This window comes from Lotus japonicus, chromosome 5 (genome assembly GCF_012489685.1).
Source record: "Lotus japonicus ecotype B-129 chromosome 5, LjGifu_v1.2".
Classification (NCBI taxonomy): Eukaryota; Viridiplantae; Streptophyta; class Magnoliopsida; order Fabales; family Fabaceae; genus Lotus; species Lotus japonicus.
In genome coordinates, this window is record NC_080045.1 from 39,800,676 (window position 1) to 39,820,318 (window position 19,643).

At 36.9% G+C, this 19,643-nt stretch overlaps 2 protein-coding genes across 2 annotated transcripts; both read left to right on the forward strand.

Moving 5' to 3' along the window:
* Nucleotides 1-1,158: 1,158 nt before the first annotated feature.
* On the forward strand, nucleotides 1,159-10,092 carry LOC130716895 (ABC transporter C family member 5-like). The gene is made up of 11 exons (XM_057566933.1): nucleotides 1,159-3,674; nucleotides 3,790-4,110; nucleotides 4,191-4,277; nucleotides 5,186-5,875; nucleotides 5,967-6,131; nucleotides 6,419-6,713; nucleotides 7,526-7,740; nucleotides 8,024-8,329; nucleotides 8,599-8,662; nucleotides 8,791-9,030; nucleotides 9,449-10,092. The coding sequence occupies exons 1-11, from the start codon at nucleotides 1,572-1,574 to the stop codon at nucleotides 9,559-9,561; spliced, it is 4,599 nt and encodes a 1,532-aa protein (XP_057422916.1). The 5' UTR covers nucleotides 1,159-1,571; the 3' UTR covers nucleotides 9,562-10,092.
* Nucleotides 10,093-11,978: 1,886 nt separating this feature from the next.
* Nucleotides 11,979-17,039, forward strand: LOC130716897 (NADH dehydrogenase [ubiquinone] 1 alpha subcomplex subunit 9, mitochondrial). Its single transcript, XM_057566934.1, has 12 exons — nucleotides 11,979-12,153; nucleotides 12,244-12,340; nucleotides 13,741-13,805; nucleotides 13,924-14,009; nucleotides 14,128-14,212; nucleotides 14,314-14,384; nucleotides 14,686-14,817; nucleotides 15,313-15,428; nucleotides 15,563-15,686; nucleotides 15,820-15,888; nucleotides 16,405-16,525; nucleotides 16,681-17,039. Exons 1-12 carry the CDS (start codon nucleotides 12,069-12,071, stop codon nucleotides 16,818-16,820), a joined length of 1,191 nt encoding a protein of 396 aa, XP_057422917.1. The 5' UTR covers nucleotides 11,979-12,068; the 3' UTR covers nucleotides 16,821-17,039.
* The last annotated feature ends 2,604 nt before the right edge of the window (nucleotides 17,040-19,643 follow it).

Below are 19,643 nucleotides of genomic sequence, written 5' to 3' on the forward strand. Positions count from 1 at the left end.
ATCTTATCAATCTAAATAATCTAATATAATACTACGTAAATCATAAACACCATCAACTGTTGTTGGAAGTTGCTGGTCTGGTAAAGTTCCAAAAAAAATGATATGCTCTGTTTTAATTACTTTTAATATTTTGCTAAAAGTTAAGAGGATGAAAAATTCTATCTTCCTTCTCCTTGCCACATATAAAATAGAATACATCTGTATCCAACTTTCACACAGCACACATCACTATGGTGAATAATAAAAATTCTATTGGTGTACTGTAAGATAAAGGTAAGCAAAGCTAGTGGGCTTTCACAAGTTGTTGTGGATTCGAATCTCGACTTTTATTAATAGGAAAAACTCTTTACCCTAATCCTATTGCTTAATACACTGATTGCGAGACGAAATATTAGTCGTACAGTCAAAAGCCGAGCTAGCAGGACTGATAGATGCCATAATCACTCCTCTTTTATTATTTGTTTTAAAGTTGTCATATAATCCCATCTACCATTTGTTTGAATTTGTAATTTACCTATTGTCATTGCATCATCTTTCAACTTGACCAATTGGTTACTCTTTTTTCTCACTTAATTCTATGAAAACTGAAAAAAAACTACACTGAAACATGTTTTGATAAGAAAATGAAGACTTACATTATCACCAATGTGATGCACACAATTTTCTTATAAGCTTTATTGTGTGTGTAAGTTACATGTTTGATTTTGGTTACTCTATTTCTGCTTTGCTTCCGCCTCTAGCTCATGATTACCTATTGTGAGATACCTTTGTAAAGAAAAAGAAAAAAAATAAGCAAATGTGAGAGACTGTAAAGAATCTATTTGGTTTTTAATTGAGTGAATGTGTTTTGTGTTGAGTGTGAAAACACATTCACTCAACCCAACAAGTGCATTTCGTTTACTGAATGTGCAATGAAAATCATGATCTCAAATTTCAATGTTTTAAACATACTTCCTAACTGAAACCCAAACATGCGAAAAATCATCATATATAGCAAAAAAAGAAGCTGAAAGGGAATATGATCTTGTTGAACTAATGTGTCATTTTGTCTTGACCTTTTTGGCTTCTTTAACCGAAAGTGAATTGCAGCACCTGGTGCAAGGTTTCTCGTTCTCACACGGAACTTGGTGCGCTAACAAACACACGGAATCAAAGAACAATTATATTATAAGACAGAACAAGAGAGCTTTCTCTCTCTTCATTGTTCTCTCTCACCATTGCATTGATCACAAGCTTGCCTCCTCGGCAATCTGCAGCACAATATCGACGATACCCAGTTGGGGAATTCTGTATTTTTCTCCATTGGGTATCTGATTCTATCTTCAAAATTTGATTTTTTTACTCCTTCTCTTCCTCTCTTTCCATTGTTGGATATATATATCATTACAGAACTGACTGTTTTTCTCTCTCTATAAATCTCTCTTCTCTCCTCGCTGTTCTTATCCCGGGTTGGTGATAATCTTTTCATTTTTCAATGTGCAATGTGTCAGCTGAATCTGCCTCCAAATTCACGCATTTGCTTCTTCTGATTCTATTTCTATCTTCGCTTCATCATCATCGATACCCCAATAATGGGTCTCTTGCAATTTCTCGATAAAATCTCAGCTTCAACTTCTTCTTCAGGATCGTCGATTGTCCTTTCGAACACGATCCTGGGTTTGCCTGTGTTGGAACTTGCAGCAATATGCGTGAACCTGACTCTTGTTCTGTTGTTTCTCTTTGTTGTATCGGTGAGACGGATTCTTGTGTACAAGGGTCGAGTTCGGATTGGTAAGGACAGCACCACCGGTGATGCCAGCCCGATTTGCAGTGTTATTAGTGGAGAAATACATGATGTTCGAATCGGTGCAGGGTTCAAGTTTTCTGTGTTGTGTTGTTTCTATGTTCTGTTTGTGCAAGTCTTGGTGTTGGGGTTTGATGGGGGTTCTTTGATTTGGGGTGAGGCTAGTGGGAAAGATGTGGATTGGTATCTTCTCTCTGTGCCAGCAGCTCAGGGTTTAGCTTGGTTTGTGTTGAGCTTCTCGGCTTTGTATTGCAAATTCAAGGAGGCAGAGAAGTTTCCATTTTTGTTGAGAGTTTGGTGGTTTTTTTCATTTGCTATTTGCTTGTGTACTTTATATGTTGATGGGAGAGGATTTTGGGTGGAAGGTTCCAAGCACCTCTCTTCTCATGCTGTTGCTAATTTTGCTGTCACCCCAGCTCTTGCCTTTTTGTGTGTAGTAGCAATTAGGGGTGTTACTGGTATACAAGTTTGTAGGATCTCTGATCTTCAAGAGCCATTACTTGTTGAAGAAGAACCGGGGTGTCTCAAGGTTACTCCTTACAGGGATGCTGGACTTTTTAGCTTGGCTACTCTTTCTTGGCTGAACCCGCTTCTTTCCATTGGCGCGAAGAGACCGCTTGAGCTTAAGGACATACCCCTTATTGCGCCAAGAGATCGAACCAAGACCAGTTACAAGATTTTGAAATCTAACTGGGAGAGATTGAAGGCTGAAAACCCTTCTAAGCAGCCTTCATTAGCTTGGGCAATTCTCAAGTCATTCTGGAGGGAGGCAGCTCTGAATGCCATCTTTGCTGGTCTGAATACATTGGTGTCATATGTTGGTCCATACATGATAAGTTACTTTGTTGATTACTTGGGTGGCAAAGAGACTTTCCCTAATGAGGGATATGTCCTTACGGGTATATTCTTCGTGGCAAAGCTTGTGGAGACCTTGACAACTCGCCAATGGTATCTAGGAGTAGACATCATGGGTATGCATGTCAGGTCAGCTCTAACTGCAATGGTATACAGAAAGGGTCTCAGACTCTCAAGCTTTGCCAAGCAAAGTCACACAAGTGGGGAGATTGTCAACTACATGGCTGTTGATGTTCAGAGGGTAGGGGACTACTCTTGGTATCTTCATGACATGTGGATGCTTCCTCTGCAGATTGCTCTTGCTCTTGTAATTTTGTACAAGAATGTTGGAATTGCTTGTGTGGCAACATTGATTGCTACAATCGTTTCCATTGTTGTCACTATTCCTGTGGCTAGGATACAAGAAGAGTATCAAGACAAATTGATGGCTGCTAAGGATGAAAGAATGAGAAAAACATCTGAGTGTCTGAGGAATATGAGGATTCTAAAGCTGCAAGCTTGGGAGGACAGATATCGAATAAAATTGGAGGAAATGCGTGGAGTAGAGTTTAAGTGGCTTCGGAAAGCACTATATTCTCAAGCTTGCATAACTTTCTTATTCTGGAGCTCCCCTATATTTGTTTCAGCAGTCACTTTTGCTACTTGCATATTGTTGGGTGGTGAGCTGACTGCAGGTGGTGTTCTCTCTGCTCTAGCTACTTTCAGGATCCTCCAAGAACCTCTCAGAAATTTTCCTGACTTGGTGTCAACCATGGCTCAGACAAAGGTTTCTCTTGATCGCTTATCTGGTTTCCTGCAAGATGAAGAATTGCAGGAAGATGCAACTATCGTCTTGCCATGTGGCATTTCTAACATTGCCGTAGATATTGAGGATGGTGTCTTCTCCTGGGACTCTTATTCGTCTAGGCCAACTCTATCGGGAATACATATGAAAGTAGAAAAGGGGATGAGGGTGGCTGTTTGTGGCGTAGTTGGTTCTGGGAAATCAAGTTTTCTTTCTTGCATCCTTGGAGAGATTCCCAAGCTTTCTGGTGAAGTATGTTATTATTCTTAGGGATAGAATTCCATCCTTATTGTTTTTGTGTTTGTCCATTGGTATTAGAAATACTCTATTTATATCAGTTTACAAAATGAATTGGTTTATTTTGCAGGTAAGAGTGTGTGGTTCAGCTGCATATGTCCCTCAATCAGCATGGATACAGTCAGGAAATATAGAAGAAAATATCCTGTTTGGCAACCATATGGACAAACCAAAGTACAAGAGTGTTCTTCATGCTTGTTCACTGAAAAAGGACCTAGAACTCTTCTCACATGGAGACCAAACAATTATTGGCGATAGAGGTATAAACTTGAGTGGTGGCCAAAAGCAGCGGATTCAGCTTGCACGAGCACTCTACCAAGATGCAGATATTTATCTCCTTGATGATCCCTTCAGTGCAGTTGATGCCCACACTGGATCAGAATTATTCAGAGTTAGTTTTTCTTAAACTTTGAAATAATGATGCTGTTTAAATGAATTGGGGTTGGCTTAATCTGTGATATGTCACTGCAGGAGTATGTATTGAATGCACTAGCAGATAAAACAGTTATTTTCGTGACCCATCAAGTTGAATTTCTTCCTGCTGCTGATATGATACTGGTATGACAGTGTGGCTTTGTCTCACACGTTCATGCATTTATGAAATTCTTAAGAGGCCTTGTTCATGTGTTCATGTGTATGTTTTTTTAATTATTTTAAATTATATTACAACTATTTTGCATTTGAGTTATATATTACCTGCATGATCAGGGGGTCGGAGTTGCTTTCTACTAGTTCAGTCTGATGGATTGTTTCTCCCCTCTTGTCATGGTTGGCTTCTTAATTCTTTCTCTTTATATTACTATATGGGTTCAGGACAGATTCATTAGGCATATCAAAGTTTCAAGGTTGCACTTATGTTTACGTCTTATGTTTTGAATTATGGGTTTTGACTTTTTTTTACTATTCAATTTGAAAAAAAGGTGTAGAATTTGACAAGTATACACAGTAAAATCTTTACTGCTTCAGAATATGATAATGAAACATATATAAAGTATAGGATTGATTTCGTGAAATTAATGTTATGACATAGAATTTAACATGAGATTTTGATGGCTGCAAAAACAAGGTTAGAGGAAATGTCCAGGCTTGTGGGTCCATATGAAATTGATCTGTACAAGGCTAAGGAGTGAAGCTGCTTATGTAGTGATGGAACTCCTGCATCCATTCCCTAGATATTGTTCTGTTTTACAGCAGTTTCCCCCTGTGTGAAACTTGTATAAATTGATCATCATGGTAACTGAATGTATCAGTGATACATACAAAAATATTTTCTTTTAATTTTCAGATGAATTGCATTGTTATAACGTTGATCTCTGGTCCCTTTTATTGTCAACATATGTAATTTACCTTTATTCATAAATACATTTTTCAAGGACTAAGAAGAATCCTCTTTTAATTATTTGAGTATGATAATGTGTTTGATATGAAGTGAAAATAATTTTCCAATTTATGTTTTCAATTTGAAGGTTCTTAGAGAAGGCCAAATCATACAGGCAGGGAAGTATGATGATCTTTTACAGGCAGGAACAGATTTTAGAACTCTAGTTTCAGCTCACCATGAAGCAATTGAGGCTATGGACATTCCTACTCACTCCTCAGAAGATTCAGATGAAAATGTGTCCTTGGATGAATCCACTATAACCAGTAAGAATTCCATTTCCTCAGTAAATGATATTGACTGTTTGGCAAAGGAAGTTCAAAAGGGTTCATCAGATAAGAAAGCAATTAAGGAGAAGAAGAAAGCAAAACGCTCAAGAACAAAACAGCTTGTTCAGGAAGAGGAGAGGGTTAGAGGTAGAGTCAACATGAAGGTGTACTTGTCCTACATGGCTGCAGCGTATAAAGGCTTGTTGATTCCCCTCATAATCATTGCACAAACATTATTTCAGTTCCTTCAGATCGCTAGTAATTGGTGGATGGCATGGGCAAATCCTCAGACAGAGGGAGACCAACCCAAAGTAACTCCCATGGTTCTTCTTCTTGTTTACATGGGCCTTGCTTTTGGCAGCTCATTGTTCATATTTGTAAGGGCTGTTCTCGTGGCTACATTTGGCCTAGCATCTGCACAGAAGCTATTTTTCAACATGCTTAGAAGTATTTTCCGTGCACCAATGTCTTTCTTTGACTCTACACCAGCTGGAAGGATCTTAAATCGTGTAAGTTTTCTTGTTTCTCCCCTCTTTTTGTTTTTCTATCTTTCAATTTATGTGATGTACATCATCTAATGGATTATCCACATCCCATCAGGTTTCAGTTGATCAAAGTGTCGTGGATCTTGACATTCCTTTTAGACTTGGAGGTTTTGCTTCATCTACAATACAGCTTATTGGCATTGTTGCTGTAATGACAGAAGTTACATGGCAAGTTTTGCTCCTAGTAGTCCCAATGGCTGTTGTTTGTTTGTGGATGCAGGTAATTAGAGATCTTCCAGCTTAAATTTTACCGATCTTCCTGCTTTTAAAGAAAGGCAAAAGAAAATGAGTTATGTGTTCTTAAAATAAGGTTTATGTATCGTAAAGTACCTATCCCTCACGCTGTTTTCTTCTTTAGAAGAAAACAATATTCAAAGGGGGAAGAGAATTTACAATGACAAAAGACTAGAAATCCTCCATTAATACATTGCATCTTTCTTTTCTGTTTGCCTTCCACCAAGTTTGTGACTTAAATAGTTAAATGTACCATCAACTAATTCCTTGCAGAAATACTACATGGCTTCCTCAAGGGAACTGGTACGTATTGTAAGCATCCAAAAATCTCCAATTATTCAACTTTTTGGTGAATCAATTGCTGGAGCAGCCACCATCAGAGGTTTTGGACAAGAAAAAAGGTTCATGAAGAGGAACCTCTATCTTCTGGACTGTTTCGCACGACCATTCTTCTGCAGTATTGCAGCTATTGAGTGGCTCTGCCTGCGCATGGAATTACTCTCAACCTTTGTGTTTTCTTTCTGCATGGTATTACTAGTGAGCTTTCCCCGTGGAAACATTGACCCCAGTGAGTATTTCGTTCTGATTACTTTTGGCTCCCTATTTCATAAATGATATGTGTAATCCGGGAGGATTAAGTTATATAGTTTATTAAGAGGTATTACCAGTAAATAATCACTTCTAATTAAGTTTTGTTGCATGCGCCAAGTAACAGAGGAGAAAGGTTTCAGTTAGCTTGTTTTTCTATTTACTAATTAATCTGTTAATTTGTTGGTTTAACTTCCCCAGTTGTTAGTTTCACTGGTTGTAAGTTTTCAGTTGAGTGAGTTAGATTGGTACGTGGTTAAACTTCCACTAGCTTCTATTATTCTCTATAAAACACTCTTGTATCTACTCATTTACAAATCAGTTGAATCAAAATGGTTGGTCCTTGAATTGCTTCTCTCTCTCTCTCTTTCTCTCCATGAGTACTATTCTCTTCTCCCTCTCATGGTTCCATCTCCAATTACTGAGACCAGGAGCATGAAAAAGTGAAGCTCAAGGTATTTATTGTGGAACCATTATTATGTTATCAAGTGTGAACCTTTTTTAACTACAGCTGATTCTGTATCTTTATTCTCTTGTGTATCTTTCTATAGCCGCTATTTAACAACACTGTTAAGACTCAGGTCTTCACTGTTGAATTAGTGCATCATGTTTTAATAGCCTGCTGATAATTCATGGTTTGGTCTATGACTACTCTTGCATTTTAGTTCAGCTTCTAGTGGGTGTATATGGTATTAGTTTGTGTAAAAGGAAAGGGCTAAAGTGATGGTTCAAAATCATGCAGCATGAAATATGAAACGATGTTTTGCTAATCATTATTACTTTTCTTTGTAGGTATGGCTGGACTTGCTGTGACATATGGCCTGAATTTGAATTCACGTCTATCACGGTGGATACTAAGCTTTTGCAAACTTGAAAACAAAATTATATCTATTGAAAGAATTTATCAATACAGCCAAGTTCCTAGTGAAGCACCTTCAGTTATTGAAGATTTTCGCCCTACATCCACTTGGCCTGAAAATGGGACAATCCAATTAATTGATCTAAAGGTACCGCACTCAGTTTCACATTAAGTATGCTCTATGTTCTGTTTTGCACTAAGAAGTCCATGCTTGCTCTATTGTCTTTAATTTCATTTTTAATCATTTTACTCTTTTTTTTCCTTAGAGGTGGAATTATCTCCTATGTTTTTGCTTGTTACACAACACTAGTGTTTAAACCATGCTCTTAGCAATGTGCCATGCATCAAAACCTTTATTATGAGTTTTCTATTGCAATTGCCTCTTTCTCATGATGATGCACCACATCCCCCAAACTCTTTCTCTTTTGAAGGTCCGCTACAAGGAAAATCTTCCTTTGGTCCTTCACGGAGTATCCTGCACATTTCCTGGTGGGAAGAAGATTGGAATAGTTGGACGAACTGGCAGCGGAAAATCTACCTTGATTCAAGCATTGTTTCGATTGGTTGAACCGACATCTGGGAGTATCCTCATAGACAACATTAATATTTCAGGGATTGGCCTTCATGACCTTCGAAGCCATCTAAGTATCATACCACAAGATCCAACCTTATTTGAAGGCACCATTCGAGGCAATCTTGATCCTCTCGAAGAGCACTCTGATAAAGAGATTTGGGAGGTTGGTATTGCTTGGACCATTTTTATTCATTTAATTTTTTTTTATCAATTTTTTTATTCATTTAATTACAAGGTATTTGTGTTTTTACTGTTCTGATTAATGCTATCTTGTTTCTAGATGATTTATTTACAAACTCACTTTCTAAGCAAGATCTCATAGTATAAGAGAATAGTCCAACAGTCCTTTAATTTTGAAAATTGTGATAGCTACTTAAATGGTAGAAGGAGGCTGTACTCTGCTTTGATGGCTCGAAATTTAACTTTTTGCAGGCACTAGATAAGTCTCAGCTTGGAGAGATCATCCTTGAGAAAGAAGAGAAGCTTGACACTCCAGGTAAGAAGCCCCAAAAACTGAAATATGTGCTGTACCTTTTCTTCCCCAACCCCCTAAAACTGAATAAGGAAAAGAAAAAATATTTCGGCACAAGTGGAACTATCTTAAGATTCATTTCAAATATGCAGTGCTAGAAAATGGAGATAATTGGAGCGTAGGGCAGCGGCAACTTGTTTCTCTTGGCCGAGCGCTGCTTAAGAAATCAAAGATACTTGTACTTGATGAAGCAACCGCATCTGTTGACACTGCCACTGATAATCTTATCCAGAAGGTTATTCGACAAGAGTTTAGAGACTGCACTGTGTGCACGATTGCACATCGTATTCCTACTGTGATTGACAGTGATCTAGTTCTGGTCCTCAGTGATGGTGAGTATAGTTGCATCTTATTTTCGGGTCTTCTTTTCTACAGTAATACACCTTCAGACTTTTCATTGTCTGACACTATAAAATGAATCTTGTTAAAGTCAAGTGTTAAAATATCATCCATGTGCTGATAAAAAATAATTTTCAATCATATTTGAGAATTAACATTCATCATCTTGCAGATTCTGCTTTGTCAATGCTAGATCTTGTTATATAATTTGTATCAAATCAATCTAGTCTTTCTCTGAACAAATACCAGAGAGATCATTGTTAGCGTGTTCAATTTCTGAGTGTGGCCACATTTTTCTGCTCACTTCAAGTTACTGCAAAATTCACTGTGTCATTGGGATGTTTGGCAATGGTTTATTTATGGTTCACTATTTTGTGCTCATAAAGTTAAATTTCGACATTTTGTTTACAGGTCGAGTTGCGGAATTTGACACTCCATTACGGCTATTAGAGGATAAGGCATCCATGTTTCTGAAGTTGGTGACGGAATATTCATCCCGATCAAGTAGCATGCCAGATTTTTGAATCAGATGAAAATGCCAGAAAACCTTCGAAGTTAGGGGTCGAATCCAGAAAGCGTTGAAGAACCTTAACAGATGGCGGCAGCAAGAGAGCAAGACATTACATAGGTTGAAAACAGTAACGTTGCGCCAGTTGCTGGCACTATTGCTCTGACACATGCAGAAACATAAGCATCCACAAGTACTTATCGATCAAGCGCTCCTTGCAGTGGGAGAAATTGAGGAATTCATGCATGGTTTGCATGCTTTGTTACGGAAAATAAGATGATCTGTTACCGGGAAGTAAAACATGAGGAGTCTGAATTGGGTTGAATAATGTACAATCAAGTAGTTTTGAGACATTAGGCTGTTTAGGGGAAAAGTAGTGTAGAGTCAGAACTAGTTTTGTGTATTCCACATTTCCACGTTTTCTTTGTAGTAGTGATTCAGAATTAAGACCATTTCAGGGCTGGGATTTTGACTCCACCCGCCTACCCTACCTTTGTTATCCCCTAAAAAATGGTATATTGGATTGGATAACTTTTCTGTTCTGCCTTTTTTTTTTGTCAACCTCTTCTGCATATTTGATCAGATTTCATATCATCATCATTGACAATGTAATTAACTGCTTTGAACAGTGTCATCATTAGCTTAGTAATGCTTCCTCTGCAATATAATGTTGCATTTTGGATCTAGTTAAGGTGGAACCAAAATGTACTAGCTTTTTTTGTATCGTATTGTCTTGTTTATCACTAGATGTTTACCGTTTAGTGCGAGCACCCGCAGTGAGAGAATTAGTCACTGCTATCGGCGGTGGATATTCTGTGCTCAGAAAAAAATAGTAGTGTGTTTTGTTTCATTTTAACTTTTTGACAAACGTCACCCCTAAGAGCATCTCTATCAATGCTAACTCATGGAAGTTGACAAACCCGAACTTATATCATTCTTTATATTGTTCATATAGGCATCAGTTTTTTTACTCTAAGTGATCCAACTAATATTATACTACAACCCAACAACTCTTCAATAAAATTTAAATGGATCCCTCAATTTATCGCACTTTATATCTTATATTAGGTGGTATCTATAAGACTATTTTTAGCATTAGTTTCATGATTGCCAACTTTGAGATACTTTGAGAAACAAAAATGTAATTTAAATTTACTCGTTTGGATAGAAAAAAATCTAAATGTTAAAACTTAAAAATAATTCTCATATAAAAAAGATAAAGACTTAATTACATTTTCTTATCTCTAGTTTTAACTAGGGGATTTCGAGCCTCTTGATTTTTTCGAGTTAATTAAGTCCTCTCACTCTTAAATCTAAACAAGTTTAGTTCCATGTTTATTTTATGTTCTATTGTTTTGGAGTTTATGAAGATATGAAATGATTTTGAAAGCACAAAAGTGAGAAACTTAAAATTTCCAACATTTGAATTATATATTTAAAACCCAAAATTCTTATCCTTAAACAATACCGGGTTTTGAAGTTCAGTAAAGTGTTTGAATTTGTGTTTCGGGAATAAAAAACCCAGAACACATAGTTGAGAACTTTTACGCCTAAGCTTTTAAGATTCTGAAACATGTAACTTTTTATACTGGGAACATTAGCTCCCATAACCTTAGACATGGAAATGGTTTGTTTGGCAACTGGCCTGAGATTTGAACCCGGTACATAAAAGTAACATAAACAGTTACTAACCACTAGACCAGCTAAAGTCATTAATAACATCTTGAACATTAATTATTATAACTAAATTGTTTTTTAGGGAAAGTTTAATGTGAATTTTTTTTTGGAGGCCCTTTCTTTTTGGAGGCCCTGGGCTGTGGGCCTGCTTGCACAGGCCCAGGGCCGGCCCTGGCAACTCCTCTCTGACTTATATGTTCAGGTTTTCCCCCTTATATTAAGTCCTCACATGTTCCTAGATTTCAAAACCCTTAATTGAGGACATTATAACTATTTTACTACATTAAAAGAAAAAAGAAACAACAATGCTATATATCTCGAATTTTTTTGACAAAACGGATACGAAGCATATAATAACCGTTCAGATCATGAGAGAGAAAATAACCATACACCAAGGAAGGAAGATCAATAGCTAATAGGAGTTTCACATCAGATTTCGTACTTTTCATTGAGATGATTTTCATAACATCCAGCATCTTCCAAAAAGAAATTGATTGTGGGGAGAGAAATTGAACTCACAATCACATCCACAAATCCACAAATAGGTGTTCAATTTCTGACCCACCAACATGTTTTGACACGCTTTAACGTCCCGAGATTTAAATCTCGAAAGTAAAAATTTCCGGGATTTAAGTCGGGAGTGTGAATTTATGTTGGTGGGTGAAAAATGATAGAAAGCCTTCACAGCCCAATAGTGCTGAACAAACACAGATCTGGGCCAAAAGGAAATTCGAGCCCACCTTAATCTCTCCTCCATTCAACTACACATCGCATTTCTGTACTCTCCTCCATCTCTCTCTTCCTCTTCCTCTTTCAGCTCCGGTTGCGTTCGTGGGGCACGGTAAGATGCAGGCCATGGCGAGGCGCGTAGTGCACCAATCGCTCAAACCCTCAACTTCGCTCAAGTCAATTTACCCAATTTCCGATCACCGTACGCCACCTTCAACTCCGGCGTGGTTTTTTCTCAGCTCTCTTTTTTTTTTTTTTCCAGCTAATTGGTGATTACAAATTGTTGTTGCAGATTATGGAGCGGATCATGAACGTTTCGTGTCCACCATCGCTACCAAGGGCGTGGGTCACCTCGTCCGCAAGGGTACTGGTGGACGATCATCTGTCAGGTTAACCTCAATTTGTCACCAGTTGCATTGTTCTAGCTATTTATGTTATTTATTTTAATCCTTGGATTTTCATATGGTTAGTTAAAAGAGACAAAAAATCGTTGCTTTTGGTTAAGGACCTGCATTTTGATGGTTAAAAAAAAATGGGTCCCCTCAGAAATGGGGGAAAATGTAGGAAATGGAAGCACCCTTTGAGTTTAGCTGGTTGCATTATAGTGTTTCTGAGCTCTCAGAAGTAAGGTTATTGTGTATGATTGGAGACTAGAGTGGAAAGAAATGAGTATGGTCAAGGAGGTTGGGCTTGTATTGTTTGGAAACTCCTTGATTTATTGAATCAGCTTCTGGAGAACTATATGATTATGAATAGTATATATGGGTTTTGAGGAATCGTTATTGTTGAAGCTTGATGTAGGAATAAGTCTCGAGGTAGGTGTTGCTATGAGGTAGGGATTTTGGCCATGCTGGACATGTATGAGCTAGAAAAGAAGGTAAATGCAGAAGTTGATAATTTCTCCATTTCCTATTAATGTCGAGGCTGTGTCGGTGTGGTTAGAAGCATTGTATGGGCGTATGGTTGATCTTTTCACCTCTTGAATTTATAGAATGGGGTAGGATTAAGTCTCCTAAATTTGAAAGCTTTCAAGGAATAAAGTTGCTTTACGTAGTAATTAGTATGAACTGTTGTTCATGAAAATATTTTAAGATCGGTTGGTTGCCACTGTGGGCTGATGTTGCTGTTGTACGACTAGGAGGTCATAGGTTCCTCTTGCAAATGCAAGGTAAGGCTGCCAACTGCCTACACCATAAACCCACAATGTGTGTGATCCTTCCCAAGACTCCGCATTTTAGCAGCTTTATAGCACCAGGTTCCGCTAAGAAAGATCAGACAATGTAAATAATTTTTTATGTTATTACTAAGTCATTTTTTGGCAGGATCTACAATGTTTAATATTATGTTTTCTTGGAGTTATATCATGGATGTTTCTCGAGTATGAAGTTTAAGCCATTGTTACTGTAGGTCTGCAGTTTTTTAAGACTGGGGTTTATTGTTCTTCTGGAGGAAAACACAATATGGTTCTTGTGCGTTCTGGTTGAATAGAAACTAGAAAGACTTGCAATTTTGAAAAAGTTTCCTGTAGTAGTACTTATCGTTAAAGTACTAGGAAGTTAGAAACTAGGAACATCTAATGGATAGTTAAAACCTTATTTTAGCCTTCTTTACTTGGTCTATTTTATTTTCCTTTAAGCTTCTCTTCTTTACCATCGTTATTATTTTTTTTTTGAAAAAATAAATAAATGAAGGGTTCAGAAGGTTTTGATATGTTTTTAAAGTAGTTTTGTTAGCTTATACCCAAATGGTAGATAGTTTAGTTAATGTTTGAAATAAATTCCTTTTGCAGTGGCATTGTTGCTACAGTATTTGGGGCGACTGGATTCCTTGGTCGTTATGTTGTCCAACATCTTGGTAAGTTTCTGGATCATATAAAAATATATTGGAATAAATTCTGTTGTGGCTATTAACTTCACATTTTTTCTAATTGTATTGACTGCTTGTCTTTGGTGATGCCAATCCCCTCTTGCAGCTAAAATGGGATCTCAAGTCCTAGTTCCTTTCCGAGGTTCTGAAGATTGTCACCGTCATCTCAAACTGATGGGGGATTTAGGACAGGTATCGTTTGACTGTTTTCATATGTGTATATAATCTCCCTTTCTTTTTGATCCGAATGAAAGACAAATAGTGTGCTGTCTTATTTCCATCTGAAGCTTCCAGTGATTAATATGCCCAGGTTGTACCCATGAAATACAATCCAAGAGATGAAAGTTCGGTAAAAGCTGTGATGGCTAAGGCCAATGTTGTTATCAATCTTATTGGTATACATTTTTTTATGTAATTCTGCAACTTGATTGTTTCAGAGTGTTGATCTTTTGTCTTCTATTCGTACACTCATTCTGGCTGATCTGATTGCTGGCAGGAAGGGATTTTGAGACAAGAAACTACAGCTATGAGCAAGTGCATTATCATATGGCTGACCAACTTGCTAGGGTATGTAATCAATTAAAAGATTTATTAAGTGTTGAGGTACAGAGCTTTTTTTTTGTGGGCTCTAAAGTCTCTTGCAAACTTTATGAACTATCTCTGAGGGATTTGAGTATTGATTTTGAGACATACGACAACTGTGATGTTTAGTGCATCTGTACATATTAAGTAAGCTAATATGAAGCCTTGTATAGCTTGGTTTGGCGTAGTTTGAATATTTATATAGTTTTATTGTTTGTAGTCTCCTAAATTGATCTGGCTTTTGACTCTTTAACAGCTGTATAATGAATAATCTGAGTTGTTGCAGATTTCCAAAGAGCATGGTGGTATCATGAGATTTATTCAAGTTTCTTGTTTAGGTGCATCTCCTTCCTCTCCTTCCAGGATGCTAAGAGCTAAAGCAGCGGCAGAGGAAGCAATTTTAAGGGAATTACCCGAGGTACATTTACTTTCTTGCTGTGCAGGCCAGTGACATCTTAGGTGATCTAAGGATAGTTAAGGGTGGCATGAATGACATCGTAACTGTGAACTGAGAGAGTCTCTCAGGGGGTTCTTTGCTCTAGATACCTTTAATGCGATAATACTATTCTCATATTACCTTCAGAGACATTGCTCTATCATTAATTCATTATTTGTAAGGCTTTGGAGTTTATTTAGCAATCTACCGTTGAAAGCATCACTTGCTAGTTGCTACTTGTCAAAATGTCTTCAGGGAGTATATTTTTTCAGTTTAAGTGCTGATGGATTGTATGTGATAAGCAATTAAAATATCACTTGCACTGTTACTGTTGAAACATGTCTTGTCATTTTGCACTTAAAATGTTTACACTTTACACCCAAAAAATATAGCACTTGAATGTCTTTGGGGGATTTTTCACGCTTTGCTAACTTTAAATTGCATTGCTACCAGAATTCCTAACATTAATCTCTACAGGCCACAATCTTGAAACCTGCTACAATGATTGGTACAGAGGATCGGATTTTAAACCGATGGGCTCATTTTGCCAAAAAGTATAGCTTTCTTCCATTGTTTGGGGATGGCAGCACAAAGTATGTATAAATCTATCTGGCAATTACTCTGCTTCAATGTTTTTTACCAAAGAGAATTTATTATTAGTGATTCTGCTTGTTGGCGTTGAAATTCATGTTTCTTGACTTTTTCCTGACGAATGCAATCATTGCAGAATCCAGCCTGTATATGTTGTTGATGTCGCCAATGCACTTACTGCAGCCTTGAAGGATGATGGCACTAGCATGGGAAAGGTTTATGAATTGGGGGGTCCTGAGGTCTATACTATGCATGAATTGGTAATTTTATTTATTTTATCTCTATATTTGTTGCTGTTTACATTTCACTTCTTGTAAAAACAAGAGATTCTAATTGGGAAAAAGTGAAAGAAAAAATCAGTGAAATGATGTAGAATCTTTATGTTAAATGCAGGCAGAGCTTATGTATGAGGTCATTCGAGAATGGCCTCGATATGTGAAGGTTCCTTTTCCCATTGCTAAGGTGTGTTCATCACTTCATTTTTTGATTAGTTGTGTCTACTTACAATTGGAAAGCCGCCGTTGAAAATATTCTTGGCCTTGTGGGTGTGGGGTTATTGTTATACTCTGGTTATTTCTAGATAGTATTCTATGCAACTCTAGGAGTCACATTTGTAAAATTTCAATGCATGCTGAATAAGTTTTTTTAATCTATCCAGTTTTTCAACATCTATATAGCTGGGATATGATTTCTGGCAACAAGGCAGTGTGTTCCCCAAGTGAAATAAGAAATATAATCTCGCATAGATTTTTGTTAATTTGCTTTTCAATATATACATTAGGTGGTACCTAGCCCTGTGTCACATTTGTGATTTGAGAGAGTAGAGCCCCTATTACTCAGTCCCTTTCTGATTTATTTTATTTTGGTGCAAAGTTCCTTGTTATTTTAGCTTTGGATTAACTGCTCGTGGGAGAGGAATAATCATTTTCCTTTGAAGAGATATTGTGATAACATTGTGTTGGATATGATTGATTTCAGGCATTGGCATCACCGAGAGAATTATTAATTAATAAGCTCCCCTTTCCACTCCCCACTCCTAACATATTCAATCTGGATCAGATCCGTGCTTTGACTACAGATACTGTTGTTTCAGAAAATGGTATGTTCCTTGTGGCCTGTTTACCTTCCATTTTCAGTCACTCTCAGTTTTCATTCCCTTTTTTAATTTTAATTGCAAAAATACCTGTCAGGACATGATTATAGAAACCTTTATTCTACTCTCATTTCCCACATTTTGTTTGATGACATTTGCAGCATTGACTTTCAATGATCTTGGAATTAATCCTCAGAAGCTGAAGGGATACCCTACTGAGTTTCTTATTTCATATAGGAAAGGGGGCCCACAATTTGGTTCTACAATCAGTGAACGGGTCTCTCCAGATGCTTGGCCGTGATAATTTTTGGATGCTTGGTCCTGAATAATTTTTCTGTCTTGCTTGTACTACCACCATTTCATTTCACTATCAAAAAAAGATGTGAAAATCTTTAACTTTTGTATCTTCCTTTCATAATGTAGAGTACGTGATCATGTACGATGACGACGATAATAAAATCCAGATACTTCATTCCTGAAAGTAAACGCCTTTGAATCAAATTCAAAGTCTTATTTCTAATTGGAGTATTGGATGTTTGCTTGTACCTATTTAGTCCTGAATCAGGTTCAAACTCCCAATCAATTAAATAACATTGGGTTCCTGGTTTTTTTTGGTGATTAAACCCGGATAGGGTGCCGGGAGAACCTTCTTCTGATGGCAGCTATATGAGATGTGTGAGTGTAACAATTAACTTTACATAATGAAAACTTATTCTTAGTTGAGTTGATACTTATATTTACTACTCGTGTATTGGTTTTGAATTTTGATCATATAATCATTCAAAGGTACTACTCCTCTCTAAATAGCTCACGTAGTAAAAGAGCTTTGAGCCTGGGAGATATACCTTAGAGGCAGTCAGGCAGGTTTGAAGTTTGAACCCTACAGGATGACAACTCCACATTATTATTTGTATTGTGGCTCTAAGCTTAGAGATACGTGGGGGCTAGAATTTTAGATTCACATATAAGAAAAAAATTACTCTTGAGTGCACATGAGTGCGGAAAAATACCCTACTAGCATAGAGGGCACACATCATCACATAATGACAATTTATCCTCAAATATATTTTGGGTTACAAATATGCCACATGCACACTACACTTCTCCTTTCTGTGTTCATGTTCTTCGCATTATTCTCAGGTTGTTGTGCCCTCGCCAGAACTTCCAATCTTATGCCTAGCCTCACGCTCTCCTTGTATTGCTCTCTCACCTCCACCGAGAGTTCATCATCTATCCTCTTCAGCTCATATGAGTCCCATTGTGCCGTTGGTGCACCACTTCTCATTCCTTTCTTTTCTCCCTTTGAGGCGCGCCTAGGTTACTACCATTCTCTCCCACCTACCAATTCAACCCCTTATATACCTAGGTTTCTCGCCCTCTCTTACCACTTCACTCATCGCTCCTTGTTAGGGTTCCTCATAGCCCTTGCACCGGTGTGCTAGTTTTAAATTTTTGGGCCATATAATGACCTTAATTTTCATAATTAGTTCAAATAAATTCTAAGTAATAAAAATCATAATAGGGGAAGGGTTGTATGAAACATTTAACCAAAACTATGATTAATAAATCATTGGAACAATAAAATAAAATAAAATCACTAGAAATATGATAACTTTATATAAAACAATAAGAATGAAATATAAAAAGAAATGACATCAATAATACAAGTTTATCAAATTGGCTGAGGCGTGCAGAGCATTGTCTTAAGAGTATTTCGCCCCTACAAGTAATGAATTATCTCATAACTAATACCCTCCATGATACAACATGCACTAACTAACTCTACATATGAACTAACTATGACACAGAAATAACTCTTGCTGTTGGAAACAAATTACACATAAAATTAAGAAGTGAAAGAAAATATTAGCACTATATATTTTTCAAACACACGCATAACTTTCTTATCACTCTCTCAATATTTCTTCTCTTCTTCTTGTCCTCATTTTAGCTGTCTGCGTACTCTTCTTTATATATGTATTTATAATTCAAGGGATAGTTGGCCTCTTAAAACCAACGGCTAAAACACTATTATTTTTTTTTGTTACAACACTAGTATGCATACAATAAGAAACGGAAAGAACAAAACAATAAACCAAATTGATTTCTCATTCATCTACCACTTGAAGACAGAAAGAAAAACATGAAAATAGAGCTTGAAGCGGTAATAAACTCCAAAATATTGCAAATAATTAAACCAAATGGAAAATTATTTAACTTACATCATTTGATATATTTAATCAGTTTTAATTAACTATTATATTTACTTTAAAATAAACAATAAGAAATAAATTTTTTAATAAGGGAAGCTGGCCATGAGTAAATATATTAGGATCCTCTCTTTCGCATGAAATTGGTACGTAAAATTTGAGATTATCTCTCTTAATAAACATTTGGGCATACATGTGCCTCATGGGCGGACTCATGTAGCCACACCAGATTTTGAGGTTTTTTTTTTTTTTTTAATATCGTATATAGTGGCGGTTCGGTATCCGTGGCTAAAAGTTTTGTGTTAATGTATGGCGACGGTCGAAAGCGCCGTCATAGCTTAATGAGTAAAAAAACCAAAATTCACGCTTAACATCAAATTAGAACGCGGTTTTTCTTTCTTTCTTTATTCCATTGCTGCTTTTCGGCATTCATCAACTTAAAACTTTTTTCCCCAAAAATTGAAAACCCACCAATCTTCACCTTCCTAAATTTCTCATCGCATGGAGAACCCTGATCACCGCACCAATCAACCACAATTCAAGAGGAAATTCAATTGATTCATTTTCTCTCAGGTAAATCAACTTCGTAATTCACCTTACTACGCTACACAGAATTCATGTTGGATGATCTTTTCCTATTTCTATTTTTTTTAATTTTCAATTTTCAAAGATTTTTTTTGGTTTATGAACTTGTTGCGCGCGTTGAGTTGGATCGATTTTTTCGGTGAGAATTTTTGCTTGTGAACTCAGCAGATCTGAGTTCTTTGATGGAACCATGTTGGGTTTGGAGTTACCTTCGTTTGTGTTTGCTAATGAGTTTTCCTGTTTTGATTGTTGATTCTTGCCTGCAAATTTTGGAATGTTAAATTAGCAGCATTGTAATGTTTTCTCCCAAAAAAGCAAAATTTATCCTT

Bases quoted from the DNA above. Each gene is read 5' to 3' on its own strand.
- LOC130716897 (XM_057566934.1), top strand. From the start codon at position 12,069: ATGCAGGCCATGGCGAGGCGCGTAGTGCACCAATCGCTCAAACCCTCA. The intron at 15,429-15,562 runs GTATGTATAAAT...CAATCATTGCAG, and splicing joins TTTGGGGATGGCAGCACAAA to AATCCAGCCTGTATATGTTG. The intron at 15,687-15,819 runs GTAATTTTATTT...TGTTAAATGCAG, and splicing joins TCTATACTATGCATGAATTG to GCAGAGCTTATGTATGAGGT.
- LOC130716895 (XM_057566933.1), top strand. From the start codon at position 1,572: ATGGGTCTCTTGCAATTTCTCGATAAAATCTCAGCTTCAACTTCTTCT. The intron at 4,111-4,190 runs GTTAGTTTTTCT...ATGTCACTGCAG, and splicing joins CTGGATCAGAATTATTCAGA to GAGTATGTATTGAATGCACT. The intron at 9,031-9,448 runs GTGAGTATAGTT...TTTTGTTTACAG, and splicing joins AGTTCTGGTCCTCAGTGATG to GTCGAGTTGCGGAATTTGAC.